A 21,002-nucleotide genomic window follows, 5' to 3' on the forward strand; every position below is an offset into this window, starting at 1 on the left:
TGACTCTTTATTTATTATGCTCCAAGTAGTTTTAGATTTATTTATCGATTGTCTAATTTTGTCGCTGTGAAACTTAACCTTAGCAGCTACACAAACTTTTTTAAATATTTTCGAATAAATTCTAACATATTCTATGAAATTGGAATTAGTATTATAAGTTTTCATAGCATATAGCTCATACAAACGAGACCTACTCTTATGAATACCTACTGTTGCCCAGTCGTTGAATTTAGTCTCTCTATGGAAAGTTAATGTTTTCGATTTAAATATATTGTCACATTCATTTTTAATTAAACCAAATATCGTGTTATATAAAGTATTTGGATCCTCCGGTATATGGGATAGGGAATTTAAACTGTTGCCGATATTATTTTGAAATCTAATTATTCGTTCTGTGGTAATCGGTCTACAGAGAAATTGGTCTACCTTCTTGCTCATTTTACAATTAAAAGAAGCCAATTGGCCACTATGGTCGGATCTTAAGCAATTTATTATTGATTTAGACACTGCGTCTGTGTTACAAAAGATGTTATCAATACAAGTAGAAGAGGAGGCAGTAATGCGAGTTGGTTCTAAAAAAAGATTAATCAAGTTAAAACTTTGAAATAAATTAATGAGTCTTACAGAAGTAGAACAGTTTTCCAACAGGTTTACATTGAAATCTCCACATATTACTACGTTTTTTTTGGTTGGAAAAATCCGCTTTAAACTGTCTTCCATAATTAATTCAAACTCGTTAAAATTAGCAGAGGGGGGCCTGTATACACATAAGACGACAAACTGATCCAATTCCACACATGAAATCTCAATAGTTCGTTCAGTAGAAAGATTTGTGATATCCTTACGCTCTTTAAATTTTAAGTTACGCTTAATAATAATCATGGATCCGCCTCTACTTAAGCTCTTTCTTATGAACGAACTGACTATGACATAATTTTCTATATTGTTAATGGCTTCGTAATCTTTCAGCCAGTGTTCTGTAACACAAAACACGTCAACGGAAATATCGTGCAAAAAAAGACTTATTTCTAATATTTTGCCAGAAAAGCCTTGAATATTTTGATGTACTACATGGAAACGATTAGACTTTTCTGTTGTCGTGTTTTTTAGTTTAAATTATGGTTAGTAAAATGTATACTGTTGCTACTTAAAGTAGGAGCATTGTCGTGGGACTGTGTTATATCTTCTATAACAGCGTCCTTAATATTAAAAGATAGCAAACTAGCTATATGTCTTAGATACCTTAGGGGTAAAAGTAAATTATCCTCAAAAAGTTTGAAGTTCCTTACGAACTTATTAATGTCAAAACAAAATATAACGTCACTATGACGGCATGTCAAATTATGTATGTGCGAATTTATGTTATATATATACTTATTACGAGCGATGCCTAGGTTAGAGCAGTAAGGGAATGCACTTAGTATGAATTTACACCCACACTTCTCATGAATTCTCAAGAACACGTCAATGCTACTATTTACTTCTTTTTTACTAATGTTAGTACTATCACCTATTATAAGAATCACTGTTGTATATTTATCAAAGTTGCAATCACTTAACAGTGTAATAATTTGACTAAAAGTAGCTCCTGGATAGCAATAGTTGACTACCCTTTGTTTTAAGTGGTTACTAAGGTGGTGGCCTAGTCCTACGCCTATTTTATCAGAAAAAACTACCGTTCTTCTGGATAGCCTGGTCGGAGTTCTAATAGTCTTGGTTGACCGTTGACTGTGTCGAACTTCAACAGTTGTAGTGGAGCAGACACGTTTTCCTGCAGCAACGCTGGCATACGATGCACGTGTCGGTTGCGTTGATGATGTGGGTGGAGGGGACGGAGTCTGATTTATTTCTACTGGACCATTTGTTTCACTAAGCTCATCGTGAAGAAGGACTTGAGTAAGTTCTCTATACTCAGTACCCAGCTTTAAAAGCTCATTAGTTGCAGCTGAAAGTTCTTCTAGTTGTTTCTGCGTAGAAAGTAGGTCTTTAGTTCGCGATTGAAGATCTAACTCTAGATCTTTCACTTGTTCGGCCATCTTCACCTTGTCCTTGTGTAAATTTAATTTTTCTGATTTTACTTTCTTAAGAGTTTTCGATTTCTTTCTTATCAGGTTGGTTAATTTGGAAAATCTTGGGTCTTGCGATTTAGTGCTGCATAATTTACTGTTGCATACATTCCTGTCTCCCAGAGCTAGTTCATCACGGAGTGACAAGGTCGTTAGGTGGTCGTAACTTCCGCTTTGTTCGTGTAATGATGCAACTTCAGCATTTGATTCCTTTACCTGTCTTTCAAGAAATCTGATACGGTCTAAGGCGTCTTCGTGTTCCTGGTGATTTTCTCGGAAGCTCTCTATAATTAATTCCTTTCGTTTGCACTCTTTTTCTAATTCTTCACAAAATCGTCGAATTTCATCAAATTTTCCTTTTAATGTCATTCGTGAAGTCTTGAGCGCCTGCATTTCCATTTCATATACACCGCGTTCTTCAAGAAGCCTATCTGTTAGTGCCCTCAGTTCATTTAGCTCTGCTTCCATCTTCTTGCTCTTTTCTTCAGACAACATTCTCCTGGTCATCATGTTGTACTGGATATCGCGTCACTGGAATGTATCAAATGGAATGTAAGCGCACAGAATGTACTTTAAAAAAAAATGTAAATTATGTACACAGGCCTCTTCCAAATACGAAGTTCCCACTAGCACAGTGAGCTATTGTCTATTTCTAATCCTTAATCTATCAGATAATTGAAATGAACCAGGGTTGTCTGGTCTATTCTACCTAAAACATATAAATCTCACTCACAAAACTTACGCACGGAAAGAATATTAATAAAATTACTCAAAAAGTATATATAAATATATACGAGGTATTGTTAATAAATATTATATATTATGTAATAGTTAAATCTGTATAATACAAGCAAATACATCAAAGTCTACTTCAAATGTATTGAAGTAAATTGAGACCCGCTTGCAAATACATGACAGTTATTGTAGTGTTAATGTGTTAATCGATAGCTACTTATATACGTAACGGTAATCAACTAAAGCCAAAAACTGTCTGTACTAAATTTTATGTGTAATAATAATAATGCAAATAACTAAATAAAAGTGTTTTAATGGAAAGTATGAAGGTACGTTGTCTCCGAGATTTATTTGACAAAAGTCAAGCAAAAGGAGTCAAGTTCAGTGTTGCGTTGTATGTATGTAATTTATAATATGTGTTATGTTATGAGACTGAGGTAAAAGAACAAAATAATAATAATAATAATAGTATATTTTTTTTTTTAAATAATAGCAATAATAAAATAATAATAATGAAAAAAGAAAAAACAAAACAAAAAAGAAATACTCCCCAGAAAACCCTTCAGCGTCTGAGATGCGAACCGCGGGCGGTGAAATCTGGATCCGGCCGCTATCCCGCTAGACCAATGCGCACACAAGTTGTACCGGCGAAATTGTGGTACAGTTTTGTATTCAGCTGTTATCTATTCAATGTTGCGACGAAGTGGGTAATAGCAAGACACTTTTTTAACGAACGGTAGCAACGACGCAACGAGTCTCCTTTTTAAAAAACACTTTTAATCCTGTTGTTTTGATTAATTTCACAACACTCACTGATTTTGCAGGAATATATCACGAAATTTTATTCTTTACTAAAATTTAAAGTCATACACAAGTTTAACAGTCGTAAAGAGAAAATTTTGTAGCCGATATTTACGCACTAAAAATTCCTTAAAGTACTAGATATTTCACGATGATAATAGTTTTCCTGGCGAATTGAACAACTATGAACACTTATATAAACATTAAGAACTGGAAAACTTATAGTAGCTATTTTTTTTAAATAAATTAACACAGAGCGATGTTCGTTAGGCGAATGCAGCGCCCTCTCTCCCGTGTCGTATCGTGTGTGTTATTGTTTGTGCTGGTGATTTCGGTGTTTATTTATTGAAAACATACCGTAAGTAGCGTTTTTTAAGTTTACCCTGAATATAAATGTTTATAAACTATACTTTAAGGAGTAATTTCATGGTAAACGTTAGAACTACTCAAACGTAATATTATCATATTTATCCAAGTACACCAAAAATTTCATTAGTGCTTTTTAAGTGCAGGATTTGCGGTGTATTACTGCATTTTATTTGAGATGTTTTTGTTGGTAGTACGGAAGGTATTTATTTAGCAATGGAGAATAATAATTTTTATTTATAAAAACTTTTATTTAAACTGAATGCTTTTCTAATTTGCGAAACCAAATAGCCGCCATTTTGCGGTAGGAGGAGCGCATCGCGAGTGCGACTAAATAACAACCCAAAATATGTTTTACGTAGTAAAAATAAATTAGTAGTACCTAAATCCTGGCTTAAACTACACTCATCAAGCACACTAGCTATAGCCGTAGAAATATATAATAAACTAGCGGAACAATTAAAAGACACTGTTAAAGCTATAGATTTTAGTAATAAACTTAAAGAGCTACTAATTAAGAAAGCATGCTACACTGTTGACGAATATTTAAGCGATAGACTTCAAAAACATCGTATACTTACAATGCAAACGCCTTAAACAATACTATTTTTAATCTTAAATAAATATCTTAGACATATAATATGAAACATATCAATCAATACATAAATATGTAATTAAATAGAATGTAAAATAATGATATTGGAAAATATTTCAATATTAAGTAAATGTAATAGATACTAATTATAATACATAGTAGCTAGGTTATGACTAGGTAATATAATTGTAGAAGCTTTCTTAACTAATATTATAAAATGCAAAATGTGAATTTACTGTAAGAATTACTTTTATATATAATTGAGAAAATATTGTCATGTCCGACTGTGCCCATAAATATCTGAATATTATAAATTCTCCTCTCTTTAAACATAATTTGCAGTGCTCTACAGAGTCCATGATGCGCTGTTACCTTAGCTTTAAGCCATTGTCATTCTTGTAACATTATGGCAAATGCAAGAAAGAATTAAATTGAATTGAATAGGTCAAATCGAAACGGCACAGTTAACATTTAAGTTCGACTTTATGCCGCTTAAGATAAGAATAGTGTAGTTTCAAGTGTACCGCAGACTGCATTTTAGTCCTCGCCTTTTTTTAAAACTTCTTTCTGGTTCCGTGTCCGCCGTCCGAACCACTCTGTTTCTACTAATGTTCTGTCAAACTTTTCATAGTGTTGCGTTTAAACTACTGTTTCTAGTAATTAACTGTCAAAGTTTTGACAGATATACACTGAGCCGGAAAGACGGAGTATCATTCATGACGGGCTGTCTTTCAACTTAAAGCGACGCCATACGGGTGTTGCGTTAGCGTTGTGTCGTCGCAACGCTATGATTTCAACGCACCGAGAGTCAAACGTGTGTTGCGGTGTCGCCACCTAACGCCGCTTACTTTTGCACCGCAGCTCCCCTCCCCGTTTCGTTTCCTGGTCCCTTGTTTGATGCGCACGCATTTCAACGTTGCAACGCACCGGCAGCGCCCGTGTGACATCGCTCTTACGCTGTTATAGGTTTGGTTGGCATGTAAGCCGACGTTAAACACGATTCTTTGTCACGTCAATTAACATGCTTTCTCTAAATGCTACATCTAATATGACCACTGTGGTAGCTCCTTGAAATACTTCTTACAGTAAAAGGCTGTGATATATATCTAAAAGATAAAATAGTACTTTAGTTTCCACTTCCTTAAGTTGTTCATAAAACTTTATAGACGAACGTACAGCCATTTTGCTTGCAGGTGCAATCATTCTAATGAAAGTTAATCGAATCATCTATTCAATTATACTCCGCTGAGTGTCTAACGAAATTAGTCATATTTAGATAATGAGGTTTATCTTAGAATTATGAAATACGTTCCTGTTTTAACAACGAAATAATTTAAGTGAAAAGTTGTTTAGTGACAGTTGATGGATGCAGATTTACTTTAGCATTGAAGTTGAGCTTTCTTTTATACATAGGTAGGCATAAACTTCAATTAACTCTATTTATTATTAATAAGTAACGTCACCAAATATTAGATAACGTTTGTGGACTCAATTTAAAACTGAGACGCTTGAAATAATTAATTATGACTCTGAAACAAAGGTAACACTGTCTTTGGAAGTAAACTCTTGATTTCCCACATAAATTGGATCAGAATTAAAATAACAATTACACCCAGCTTTCATACGTTCCCATGAAACTTTTTTTTAGTTTATACCAAGAGACGGGACGAACAATTTGTGCGCCTGGCGGTAAGCGACACGACTAACTGTGCATGGCAGTTGCAGTGCCACTCAGAGCTTGAAATTGCAAAGATCTGAGATGCATTGCCAATGCATCCGGCACCTTGAGACATAAGTTGACAAGTCCCATGTGACTGTAATTTTACCAAAACCCTTTGCTTTTCAAAACCGGAACGCAGTAATGCTCTCAATTATATTAATGCAGAAATAGGCAAGGTGGCAGTACTTCCCTGGACGAACTCTTTCACAAGGAACTTTACTGCTACATACATACAAATGTACATATAATACTAACATTTTTCGCCCAATGGCGTAGGCAGAGACTGCAGAATGTTATTTGGTACGCTTACGACATACCTGTTTCGCTTCCTGTACACATTATTTTTAATATTTTTTGTTTGTTCTTAATATTTGACAGATGACTTATTGTAACAAAAGAGAACACGATATATTCTTATGATAATAATAGTCTCATTTATTATTTATAACTATTTCTATTACTTATTCGTCAAGGTCTAGCAAGCGAAAGGGTAAATCGATAGGAAAATTTTAAGTTAGGGCGCGTTCCCATTAAGTCAAGGCAATAAATAGTCGTGCAGTTTAAAGTGTCGTGGCTTGTGTATTTAAATGAAGTTGTTCACACATAGAACAATACGATTAATTGTAGTTCACGACTTTTTTGACATCACGACGACAGACTGTCGTGACAATGGTAAGAGCTAGAACGGCAGTCATCCTACAATAAATAATAAATACGTCACTATAAAAATTTGACGACAGGTAATCGCAGCTTCAAATGATTCGTGCATACGACAAGGCGGCTGCCGTGAACTGATAAATTGTCGTTACGATCTAGTGGGAACAGCTAAACAAAACATGACAATCATTCAACGATAAAATACGTCCACGACACAGTCACGACATATAGTCATGATATAGGAACAGGCGACGCAACAGTCATCCAACGATAAATAAAACGTTATCATATAATGGGAACGCGCACTTAATGTAATACCAAACGTGAATCGTTAAATAAATAACTACTAAAATAAAACTCGAAAACCGGTTGAATTACCAAAGGTTTTGCCGCCCGAAGTCACTTAACGATATTCCGTGTGTAACCACAACCTATTTAACATCGATAAAAACATTGTATTAACAAACAAAATCGGTTAACTACCGTACAAACTGCACCATTTTGCATGCAAAAAACAATTTACATATAAATTTTATCACCCACTGAAAACCGTTGTCAATTTTTTTACTGGGCTGCTTATGTAATGTAATGACTATTCCGGTTACAGTTTAAGTTTATTCACCCTACATTAAACGATATTATTACATCACGATTACCCGTTTGAAATTATCTTAGTACTTCAAATTTACAGTAAAGAACAAAGCGATATTTGTAACACACACAGAAAAAAAAGATGCACAGCCTATGTTAGACGGAGACTAACATGAAATATTTGGAGATACACTTTAATCTGGTTTGATCAAAGGATTTGCAAGAAAGTAAGTACTCGTTTTCTAAGGCAGAAATTCGTTTCTGCCTTATAAAACGAGTACTTACTTTTAAAACAGATTATGTAATTGCAAAGTCGTAATTTTCCAAAACGTCAAATAATGTCACGGGTTGAAAGAACAAGGTATAAAATTTGTGACATTATTTGATGTTTTTAATTGCAATACATCCCATTCTGTACTTTTAATTTAAAAAGTCAAACTATAAGAACTGCACTTTCTACACAATGACGCCATGTCTTCAAACTAATATTTACATCATTGAATAAGTACCATCATAAATTGTTATGTTCGATCCGTCTTCTAGTATACCATACCAGCCCGTACATACCATATTTAAAATAACATTACAGTTTTTTTATATTTCAGCTGGGTTCTTTATAGCACTATACATAGATTTTGAAAGTTACGATTACGTCCAACTATAAAATACTATTTAAAATCGGAAATATTCATATAATTTCAAGTCATTCTACAAGAATAATTATTAGATCATCGCCCAAGTAGCGCCTCTAGGGAGTGGAAAGGGAACTAATATATAATATAATAATAACACCTTTAGTTTCATGATTTATGGTTATGATCTATAGTTAATTAAGTAATTTGGTGATGCAATCCATAAGGTGATTTATAGTGTTCTCTCTTGTAGCATACAATTTTTACCCATTATATTATTGCTTATGCTTACTGATCTTTATATAGGTGGATAGGAAAGACAGTAATATTTAAAATTAAAAATATTTAATATTTAAAGCATTTTGGTATCGAATCCTGTCTCATAGTCAAATTTGACACTATTGTCAAGTCAATAATTTGCCGTGGTTGTAGGTGCCATAGAGGCCATGTGCAACTCTGTATTTTCTAGTACTTATAGATGCTAATTAAACTCGCAGACCGATTCTTTTAAATGTTCGATTTAGCTATGTGATATTTTTGATGCGCTTACTACCTGAATTTCAGAGTCAGTCGTCGAACAATCCTACAGCAAACGTTCTGAAATAAATACAATAAAATGGTGTATTACAAATATTTCTGTACGAATATTTCAACTGCATTTTTAATACAATAAATAATATTGGTACATTTTCTTTATAATAAAAATTAAAACAACTATAGTTGTCACAACGAATAGGCTCGTTTTGACACCTGTCATAGGAACGTAACAAGGGATATGAACCAAATATATCGACCAGCTTACACGATAAATCGATTCAAAATTTTATGATTCTGTGATCGCTTAGATTATTTTTAGGTTCATTGGTTTAAAGTTATAGATAGAACAATTAACATTTATTTGAACATAAATTCAGTGAATTAATAAGTATTAAGGTCAATGTGATAGCAAATAGAAACAGTTGAAAACAAAGCCTATTCACTAAAAAAGATACCAAAAACGAGCACAAACTCACCCTCCAAGACGGCGAAAGACTGAGCTAGGTACACAGGAATGGGCCCCTACGTGTAGGTCGAATTAAGTGTAGCTAATTCAAATTTGCAAAAAAAGAAATAACTTAGTATTTTACATGCAATCTAATTAAGTCGGCGAAATTTAGAGACCAATTGGTTCATCATCAACTGGTTTACATCATTATTGTATAAAAAAAAGTTTTTAGGTAATTCAATAATGCATTTTCTTTTTGATATGGAAAGTAATACTTGAAATGTGTTCTGTAGTATTCCACAATGCGCCAATAAAATTAGTGTCTATTTTAAAACGCAAATACAAGCGCAGTAAGTGCATAATTATTCTCGTTGATTTCACTCAAAGTTAGATTCCATCGTCTCTCCTAGCTGTCAAAACGGGTCTACTACATCGTGACTGTCGAAGTCGTTATTGTCGTCATTATTTTGCTTTTGTTCGGAAGAGGACATCATAGGAGCTCCAGACAAACGAAATTTGGTACTATTTGTGATATTAAATAATAAAACAAAAGGGCATTCAATAAATATAATTTAGAAATTAACGTCGAGCATCGCGGTATATATTACATAGTTACAAAATTACATGAGCTCAAAATCTCGTAATTTTTCGTACAAAACAGCTCAACTTTGTATGTACTAATTAACAAATTTTTCAGGACAATATAACTTCTATTGATTTAAGTAAACCACGCCAAAAACACTTTCAAATTAACTTAAAGTAATTATTTTATACTACGAAATAGCACGGAAAATAAGGAAACATTATTTATATAATGCTTCCTTATTTTCTATGTGTACTTATTACTTTCACAGCATTTTCAAGAAACTTTACGTAGTCATAACAATAATGATTAACATAAAGATAAGATGAAAGGGGGCTCAGGTAATGCTGAAACGTAATCTGTTTTCTGAGATATTGTGTGGATGCTAAAGAGTGTAGCGAGAGCAGTACATCCAGGAGGATGATTCAAAATTTATAAAATACAAATAAGAAAATAAAAAATATGAAAATAAAACGAATTTTTACATAAGGTCTTCATATACAAAATATGAAATACAGTAAACGCATTGGAAATTGAACGTTTTTTCTGATTAAAAGCGCTTATATAAAATAAATGAAATAATAAATACGTATCATAGTATATTACACCCTCTTATTTTACTGTGTACGTATTCACAAAATAAGTGTATAGCTGGTTGTCGATACATAGGGCGCCACTATAAGTTTCCGGAACTGGCCACTTATATAAACAATATTTAAAAAGAAATTACAACATTTGAAAATCGAACTCTTTGGCTGTAAAATCTTGTGCCGCGCGTGCAAAGTGCCTCTATGCGAAAGATTGCTTCTTTTTTTAATAAAACTGGACACGTGGCTACCGTTGCTTTGGAGAATCGTTGTACCGTGAATAGCGATTGGTACACGACCATTTATTTGCCGGAAGTTATTGACAAACTCCTTAAAAATAACAGTAAACACCGTATCATCTTCACTACGACAATGCCAGTTACAACACCGCATATCACACAAAAGTTAAGAATCAGTTACGCGGTCAACGATTTTCATCACCTGAAGAGGCTGTCGAAGAGTATGAAAAATATGTTTCAAAGATTGTCACGGACGAGTGGCATAAATGTTTTCAAAATTGGTTCATTCGTATGAAAAAGTGCATTACGCTAACGGAGAATATTTTGAGAAACAATAAATTCATTTCGAACCATTTATAGTATTTTTTCTTATTCATTCCGGAAACTTATAGTGCGCCACACGTAAGAGATAGAAGAGATAGAAAAATTCAAGGTCTTTCAACGTGTTCTCTTTCTGCTTGCATTAATGTCATATTTACAAAAATAAATAACTTGATGCATTATTTTTAGTAGCTGTAGAGCTCCTTGTGAAAGAGTTCGTCCAGGGAAGTACTGCCACCTTATTTATAGGCAAGGTGGCCTATTTCTGTCACTAAGCAGTAATGTGAGCATTACTGCGTTTCGGTTTTGAAGGGTAAGGTGCTGGTTATGGTAAAAAAAATTGAGATTGGAAAAGTATGGTTTACATATTGTTTGTTACTCGAGCATTTTCTTTTCAAAAGGTTATTTTAACGTAGCAATTTTCAGATCATTTTGGGACAAAAGGAAATTGTACCCGACTTTGTTTGTTATGTACATTGAAACAAAATTGTTTGTTTTATCAATAAATTTGTTATTGTTTATTGCCAAGGAATTATACGAAGGTGTCCTTTAGAAGGACATTTTAGGCCATTACTCGGCATGTTGACCCACTGCGGGCAATTCATATATCACCTGAGGAAAGTCGTAAAATTGTTATTGATAATAAAATCACGGTCGCAGTAATTTCATATCCTCTCAAATGATCATTTTATATTGTCACACTATGCGAAAACTAGCCCTTTTTATGGCAATACATTCTCGTAATTGGGCCTGTATTTATTTTTGTGTGTGTTTATGATTTCAAAATGACTGTAAATATTAACACGGAAAAAGCTAAAATACGTTTATATAATTATTAAAATAAAAATCGAACACAAAGAAAAATTTCTTTGTTTCTCTTTCGCTCTCTGCTTTGTCAATTTAGAGCAACCACTCTATCAACTGACCTCACGAATTGCTCAATGCGTTTGTTACAGATCTTTGTTTTTTTGGTTTTCATGACTTTTTTACGTACATATTTTGTAAGAATTAGCACCGTTCGTGACCTTTATCCCCTTCGCTTTTTCGATCTTTAAAACTAGAAATACCTAATTTAGAGAGATGAAAATACTATTTGTATTGAAATTAAAATTTTGTTTAGTTTCTCTTTTATTGACGACTTTAAATGTTTTGTACGCTACTTTTATGTTTGCACAGTTACGTGTTTTCAGGGTTTTTATAGGGATATAAATAATTAAAGTACAATTTAGCTCTACCGTAGACTTTTGTAGGCCTCTAGAGGATGCCGATAAAGATCAAAATTGTTAACATTGATACGAATTCATTGAGATAATGTTGTTTTTTGAACACAAGAACACAACACACTCCGTACAAAAGATTTGAAAATATCTAACACCGCACTAAACGGTATTTTGTCGATAGCTTGAAACTACGATTCCAAAGGAGGTGGCTCACTTTAATAAAAGCACTCCTGTTTTGCCCTATGCGACATCTAACTTCTATGCTGTGGTCTTCCTGGTCGTTTACCATATAGTCAAGGTATTTAAATGAACGGATCCTGTCAAGCGGTTGATTCCTAGCGTCGAGGACATCAAGCGGAATCATGTACTTAGTCTTTTTGATGTTAATATTCAGACCTTTCTGTACGCTTTTCCTTTTACACGATTGAACAGTTGCTGTAGATCTTCCATCGAGCTGGAAAGGAGAATCATGTCATCGGCATACGGGATGTTATTGATGCGACGCCCGTTCACAACAATCCCGTCGGTTGCGTCTTCAAGGGCTTCTGAAAAAATCTCCTCTGCGTAAATTTCATATTCATAAATAAATGTACTATTATACTACTGTACTACTCTTAATGGTGTAAAACTATTAATAATTCCTCTTTCGCGGTACCATTCAACCAATGTCCACACGCTCTTCTTAATTCTGGGTATTTTCGACTTAATTTTTTTTAATTGTTCCGAATTGATTTTTTTTTAGTTTTTATGATACCAAGTGGACCTGGTGGTAAGCGAGATGTCGTCCATAGCAGTTGTAGTGACACTCAGAACTATAAATCGCCAAGTTGTTAGGGCCACTGCCACTGCGCCCATTACCCTAAGTTATAAGTTGACAAATTTCATGTAACTGTAATCTTACCAGCAACTTTACCCTTCAAAATTTGAATTTCACTCTACTACTACTTTTTGAAAGCAGAACAGTAAATTAACAAAAACTATGCTTAAGTATTTATATACTCACGCCCTTAGATTCTCATTTTGGTAAGCAGAGACTATCGATCGCCACTTAGCATTTTGATCAAAGAACATTCTCTGATGAAATTGAGAGTGTTCTTAAAAAGGCTGGAGTGTGTAGTGAGAAGAATAAGAGGGCATGTATGAAAATATTGATGAATGTAAGTGAAGCAAGAGAGATTTGTAATGATAGTGCTAAGCATAAGTGTTATGATATATATGTATATATTATGAAAACATATTAAACGACTTCTGATGCTGACAATCCTGCTTAGTACAATTAATAATAATGCCCTTATTCCAATTTATCTTTCGTTACAGAACTGCAGATCTTAAATCAACCACACAAGACATGAGATGGACAAAATATCATTTGTAAATAAAGTATGAAGGACTGTGAGTGCAGTGTGAACTTGGACGCAGTGTAGTGAACATGTGAGAAAACATTCGTCATGATGTGGGCGGTGGAGCTGAGCTGTATCTTCGTATTGTTCGGTAAGTGTGATTGCTTTGTTGTTTTGCACGCGCTTTTCAAGTAAGTATGTGCAGTCAATAGCACATCAAGCTTTTGTTCGCATATTGCCAGTGCAACGGAACAAGATCCGTCATTGTTGCTACACATTGACGGATTCATGTGCTGCCGTCTGTACCATCCATATTGATACACTTATATGAATCGCTATTTCTGAATAATTTATAATTAAGAACAACCCTAGTTTGTTCTAATTATTAATACAAAGATCGAACACTAAGAAAAAATTCCTTCGATCTGGCTGGATTCGAACCAACATCTTCCAGCAACCCGCGCTAGACGCTATGCCAACTAAGACACGGAATGAACTAGCGAACCTTAGGACTTTTTTATGTGCTTGTTGCATATCTTTAATTTTATGGTTTTTAAGTATGATTTTTAACGACTTTTTGCCGTAGCGCTATCTGCGAGAAATCTATGTCTTCATTCAGCATCATCAATCACATCAGCAAAATCGTGACATTCAATAAATTAAAAAATTACAATAACAACCCTGTAAAATTTGTAATAACTCCGCGATCATTTTAGATATATGACCTCATTATAAATTTAATATGGCTAAAGTCAGGTGCTCTTTTTTGAACACGAGTTTTTTGTTACTATTGATTTTTACGTTAGGTTTTGCCAATACTTTTGTTTCTATTTGAGAATACAAACTATCTTCCTCTGCCTAAGGAATATAGATAACATATATCATAGCGCGTTTATGAATTTAAGATATAAATATTTAACAAAAATATACATATGTTGAGTACAGAATAAGTGATCTCTGCTTTTTTATATTTTGTCTGTGCACCTTAAAGGGTATCTATATAATGCGGAGTAAAATGTTTAAAAAATAAATATCATTGATATGGTTCGTTAAATTGACTAATTAATAACAATAATATAATAATATGCCAGACAATCACACCAATTGCCTTTTCTCAAACCAGGGAATTCCCTGTACCATGGGTTCCACAGCAACGGAATTCACTCCGGGACCGAAACCTAAAAAGTATTTGCTTTGAAAATTTCTCCCTTCAAAATACAAAATGGTTCAATTAGTAACGTAGCGTCGCTACACTATGTATATTAGAAATACGTATCTGATCACAGAACAATAAATACAGTAGAAGTGGTTAGTTAGCGTCAGACGCGTGCCAACTATAGGTCTCGAAAGATCTACTTGAGCTATTTTTGCTTTGTATGGAATGATTATGTTATTCTTTCGCGCAAATTCTCTAAAATCGGAGAAAAATGGTGCTGCTTTGGAGTGCAAAAATGATAGCTACACTAAAAATATTACCCGTAGCAGTATTTTGGACTATTACGGACAGGCGTGTAATTTATTATCAGGCACACGACTTGTTCGTCTCGTAACTTCATAAAATAAAAAAAATCAAGTCATCGGTAACTCCTACTTTTATAACTTCTGAATTTTTAACCGACTTCAAAAAAGGAAGAGGTTCTCAATTGGACTATATTTTTTTTGTATGTATGTTACGCGATAACTCTTTCGCATTTGTGAACCGATTTTGATGATTATTTTTTTGTTGAAAGAGGGTACCTCACATGTAGTCCCATTTAAATTTGAACAAAGTATTCCACCTAAGGGTGGCAAAATAGGGTATAAACGACTTTTGAGGTCGGTTTCTTATTTGATATCTATTCGTTCAGATGTTAATCGTTCGTCGCAGTCCAGCTGCTGAACACAAGATGGCAGCATATTGAATAAAATTTCTATATAAAATCAAAACGTCATAAGTTGCAATACAGATATTGAGCTTTCAACGATATGTACGACAGCAATGTTTAAATTATATTAACTATCCAGAATTTGTTACATCTTTGTAAATTAGAAACTATGATCAATCATTACCAATATTTCATAGTGTTTAGCATTTTGTTGGTGTGCATTTTGGCGAAATCGGTTCCGATAGTAATCGAGGCTTGTGGCACTTCCATTGTTTTTTCTTCCGTGTGTCTCATGTTGTTCGTTATTTATGGTACAATCATACGGGATATTATTTTTCTTCTAAATGTCATTCCAGTAATTAGAGGAAAAACGGTATCCTTGAAGCCCACGCAGCAATCAAATTCCCAAACTATATATATATATATATAAAGTTTATTCAATACAAATGCAACCGGCTACCGGGTGGCACCGGGTTTGATTCCCGGACCGGGAGAAATAATAATAATAATAATAATAATAATAATAATCATTTATTTCAGACATACAAATCCATAGAATTACAATAATGTTAAATTAAATTTTAAATTAAATGTTAAATTAAATTAAATTGTTAAATTATAAATATATGTACGGCTTACATTTATTTCTCTCGTGAGTTTGGGCGTAGTTTGTGGTTGTTATGTGTGTCCACCCGCGACACAGGGTTTCCCTAGTGGGGCTATAAGTGTGTGAAAAATTGTATATACAGAACAGGTATTACAGGGAACAGGGTATTAATACAAAACAGGTTATGTTTTGTTAATAAATTAGGAAATTACACTTAACTATAACTGTGTGTGTATGTATATATTGAAGGATTATGTAAGTGTTTATTCGACATAAAAGTACACACTGCAGAAACACCATATAGAAATAAGACGTAAGCATTTACGAAGTTTATTTTATTTCACTTCGCGACGCACACGTCCTTTACTTACACGGCTAGGGTTCATTGAAAACCAGGATCACAGCCCATTCTTGGCTGTGGTTTTAGCTGAATGAGATACTTTTGCATACGCCACACATGACAGCATAGCATTAAGTTATATAGTTAAAAAATGTTGTTTAAACGTTTGCCACGCTGTTTTTTGTGTTATTTTTGTTTATATTTTGTTATAATATATTTTGTTTTTTTTATAATGTGGCGTAAAAATAAATTGGTTTCTATTTCTAAACGAAATTATAAATTATAGATTAGGGATCAATACATCTACCAAATAAGTAGGTAAGTCGACTAAATTATTTCATGCGACCTCTCTTTTATTTATAACTTAAAATATATTATTACTTAATACAAAATTTTCGAGAAATTTCCGGTGACACAGCCGATGCGAGCGTTGTTATTTATTACTTTGGGTAATGCCGATGAAAGGAAAATTAAATTACCTACATAATTACGATAGAAGCGTCGATTAAGGTTTATGCATACTAAACTTATTATTTCAAGGCACCTGACTTTTGTTTGTCAGTGAAAATGTAACAAAAGTTTTTGGTTAAGTTTTGAGCCATTAGATGAGTCGAGACCTATATAATCTACTCGACAATTTTAGACGGCACGCATTTGCAAATTTTAAAGAAGATGTCATAATTTGATAAGTTGTTACCGAAATAAAATTTTAAGCCCATTTCTGATTCATAATTGAAGACTGGTATGCTCAAATTAGAGCCTATACACACGGCGTATTTTTTACGGCGCCGTAAACTCGCGTCATCTGCGCGTATAATAGCGTCGCAGACGCGCAGTAGTGAATCGATTCAACATCAAAACAAACAAAACATCGCGCTGCCAGCAAGAAGAACATATACTCTACTGAGTTTACACTTAGAATACCATGCAGTTGCTTCATTTAAAAAACAAAATGTATGTATAGGCTCTTACGCTTGGTTGACGTTTGACCGAATCGACGTCACAGTCACCAATTATGTATATTAATTACTTATTTAAAGAATATTATTAATATTAATATATTTATCAATCATCGTCATCATTTTAGCCGAATGACGTCTAATATTGTATTAATAATTTATATTAATACAATTGTGGCTGGAGCCTCAATTTCAATAATAGATTAAACCACTAGGACTGCCACGACCAACGTGGTATCCTAATGGTTTAATCTACCGCTTCTCAAACAGAGGCCATGGGTTGGAATCCGGACTCAGGCCTCTGAGTTTTTCGGAATTTATGTGCGAAATTTAGTTTGAAATTTACCATGAGCTTATTGGTGAAGGAAAATATCGTGAAAATAACGTCGAAGAAGAATCATAACATCGCAAAACGAGTCAAGTCCTCAACCCGCATTGGCTCAGTGTGGCGGACTATATTATTAATATTGTGACAACACCACACCGATTACCTAGTCTCAAACTAGGAAATTCTCTGTACTATGAGTAGCAACGGAATTCATTCCGAGGCACTACCAAGAACACCTAAACAAGAACCAATTTACAAAAGTTCATTTCCAAAATTGATTCTAACGGGAATCGAGTCTGGTACCTCCTCATCCAGCACCCGCAGTGCAAACCGCTGGGCTACTGGGTCAATTTATGTTTTAAATATTACACCATCACTGTAAACAATTTACTACCTCTCCAGGCAAGGCTTTGACGTAACCTCCACAAACGGAACAAATATAGAAAACAATTTGTTAAAACTTGATCACGTACAAACAGCAATATAGGGGTAACAACTCCTGTTGTTGTTTTAGAGCCTCTGTTCGTTACCGAAAATTAGTTGATGAGGTTACGCGTCCCCTTTGTTACCAGGAACTCAGCAGTCTCCTGTGAACGCACCGATGTACAGTGAATAGCAAATTAGTTAGACGGACAACAACCGCTCGCATGTACTAAGCTCAAACATTCCCCAAGTTTGGTCAAAGAGACCCTCACGTTAAGTACTAAGATAAACATAAACAATAGAACGTGTAAAAATTTACTCGTATTAAGCAAAGGTTCGATTATGTAGACGAGTTTCTAAATGGTTTCTCATGCTTTTTTGGTTGCTATTGCCGGTTGCACTTGTAACGTGTTAATTTATGCACACACAAACATAATATAAATCACACACACATCACTCACAACACACACATAATTTAAAAATTGTTGTCTTTATTTCTCTCGTATATTTTGTCACTATAACTTATTGAGTTTTTCGAGGTTTTCGCGATAGTTACACATAGGAAATTAAATCTGTTTTTTTTCGGATGTTTTGCATGCACTATAACGCACTCACTCATAGTCCCGCACTAGAGAAACCCTGATTGGCGGGTGCCATGAATGCACGACAATCACAAATTACACCCAAAGTCACGAGAGAAATAAATGAAGGCTATACAAATATTTCTCTCGGCCCGGGAATCGAAGCCGGGACCTCAGAGTGGCAGGCCAACGTGGTAACTGTTTTGGCCACGGAAACAGCCCGTGGTCACGAAAGACTGACTGAGTCATGAGGGACCATCGCACCTGTAAAGAGCCTAAAACGTTGGTTTTTGTTTAACAAAACATCATCATCAGCCTATTGCAGTCCACTGCTGGACATAGGCCTCCCCTAATGCACGCCATTTCGCCCTGTTCTCGGCTTGACGCATCCATTTCCTGCCAGCAATCTTCCGCAGATCGTCACTCCATCTGGCTGGAGGGCGTCCCACACTACGTTTGCCAAGTCGTGGTCTCCACTCAAGAACTCGTTTACCCCAGCGGTTGTCGGTTCTTCGGCAGATATGTCCAGCCCACTGCCACTTCAGCTTGCTTATCCGAAGAGCTATGTCGATCACTTTGGTTCTCTGTCTGATAACCTCATTACGGAGTTTATCTTTCAGAGAAACTCCGAGCATAGCTCGTTCCATAGCTCGCTGAGCGACTTTAAACTGGTGGACTAGCCGTATCGTGAGTGTCCACGACTCAGCTCCGTACGTTAGAACTGGTAGGACGCACTGGTTGAAAACCTTTGTTTTCAAGCTCTGCGGGATGGGCGACGAAAAGACTCGACGTAGCTTCCCAAACGCTGCCCAGCCAAGCTGAATCCTCCTCCTGGCCTCCTTCTCGAAGTTATTTCTACCTAACTGCAGAATCTGCCCGAGGTAAGTGTATTCGGAAACAACTTCAAGAAGGTGGCCATGGACGCAGATGGGTCTCGGATCAATGTGGTCATTGATCATGACTTTGGTTTTATCAAAGTTCATGCCGAGACCAATCCGCCGCGAGGCGGATGCTAGGCTGTTCAGCATCTGATCCAGTTCCTCCAGCGATTCTGCCATTAGGACTATGTCATCTGCAAATCGCAAGTGTGAGATGTACTCGCCGTTTATGTTAATGCCCATCCTTTTCCAGTCCAGCGTCTTAAACATATCCTCCAATGCAGCGGTGAACAGTTTCGGGGATATGACATCCCCCTGTCTCACCCCTCTGCGTAATTGGATAGGTTCAGACTGCTGGTCCTGTACTTGGACACTCATGGTAGCAGCATCGTAAAGACATCTCAACACTTGTATATAACGATAGTAACAAAACATATATACGCGATTTTGATCCGAAAAAATAGTTTCATTACCTAAATACAACTTTATTATGTAAATTTTGTGGTATTATAATTATGTGTAAAGTAAATCAGGTGAAAGACCTTGCGTCTGTCATACAGTTTTATTACAAAACTAATACGGGCACTAATGTTCAACCTCATCTTAAAATGTTCTTCACATAATAATGTCACATAATGTTAACATACCATGCAATTGTCTTGAGTCAATAAAGATTTTTAATTTTTTTTTTTCAAATCGCCGTAAAACTATTTTGCAAAATAATTAAGAACTAACTATATCGTCTGGGAATATTTCTTACGGTTTTTCCTGATTTATTCATAATACAACAATAGAATTAAACCAGCCACAGCAAGCCAGATTTTTTATATAACCATTGACGTTACTTTGGTTGCCAATGGTTAGAAGAACGAGTGTAACAGACGATTGTACTGTTTTTTTAACCATTCTGTAAAAATCGGATTTTGGTATCACCGCATTCTTCTCTTTGATTATCTGTGGAACTCTATAAAAATAGTAGTTGGCAATAAAATAAACATTTGTTGTTCATGATATATTATGTATAACATCCGAATAGGTAAGTACAATACTTTCTGGCTCTGAGAAAATAAATATTATATGTTGATCTGAAAGCTGTTTTAAGTATATCGGTAACGTACTCGTAATGTTGGTTTATTTATCAGGTAAAATGTTCTTAATAATATTTTATTCTGGTGCTGCAGTGTCCGTGTCAAGTACTCCGAGTAAGGCACACATATAACACGTGTCTACGTGTTAAGAGCACTTAAAGCTTGGCTCTTAACACTTAAATATGAACGATCCAAAATAAAAACCTAAACACTAGTGTGGTCCGAACTGAAAAGCAAGGAGAACCAGTTTAATCTCAGACGATCATTCGCCTAAAATCTTCTATTACTAGGAATATAGGTCTCTTCTTCAGCAAGACTATAATTTTCAAATGGTAAAACTAGCTTGCAAAGTTACAACGGATCTGAAGAGAGACTAGGCGCGAGCACTTTGTCGCGACGATACGCTTCGGCATACCTAACGATACCGCGGCATAATTGCTGCCAGTAAGCGTTTGCTTGTAGGAATTCCGAAGGATCCCTAACGGTGCCGTTTCG

General features: G+C 34.9%; 1 protein-coding gene across 1 annotated transcript in view; it reads left to right on the top strand.

The window, feature by feature from the left end:
- Window positions 1–21,002, top strand: part of LOC113234664 (hemicentin-2-like) — a 108,850-nt gene that overhangs the window by 23,572 nt on the left and 64,276 nt on the right. Inside the window, exon 2 of the mRNA XM_026470082.1 lies at window positions 13,416–13,589. Coding sequence (XP_026325867.1) covers window positions 13,547–13,589 — 43 coding nt within the window. The 5' untranslated portion in view covers window positions 13,416–13,546. The remainder of the gene's footprint in view (window positions 1–13,415; window positions 13,590–21,002) is intronic.

Source organism: Hyposmocoma kahamanoa, unplaced genomic scaffold (genome assembly GCF_003589595.1).
Source record: "Hyposmocoma kahamanoa isolate Upper Pololo Valley unplaced genomic scaffold, ASM358959v1 86, whole genome shotgun sequence".
In the NCBI taxonomy this organism is placed as follows: Eukaryota; Metazoa; Arthropoda; class Insecta; order Lepidoptera; family Cosmopterigidae; genus Hyposmocoma; species Hyposmocoma kahamanoa.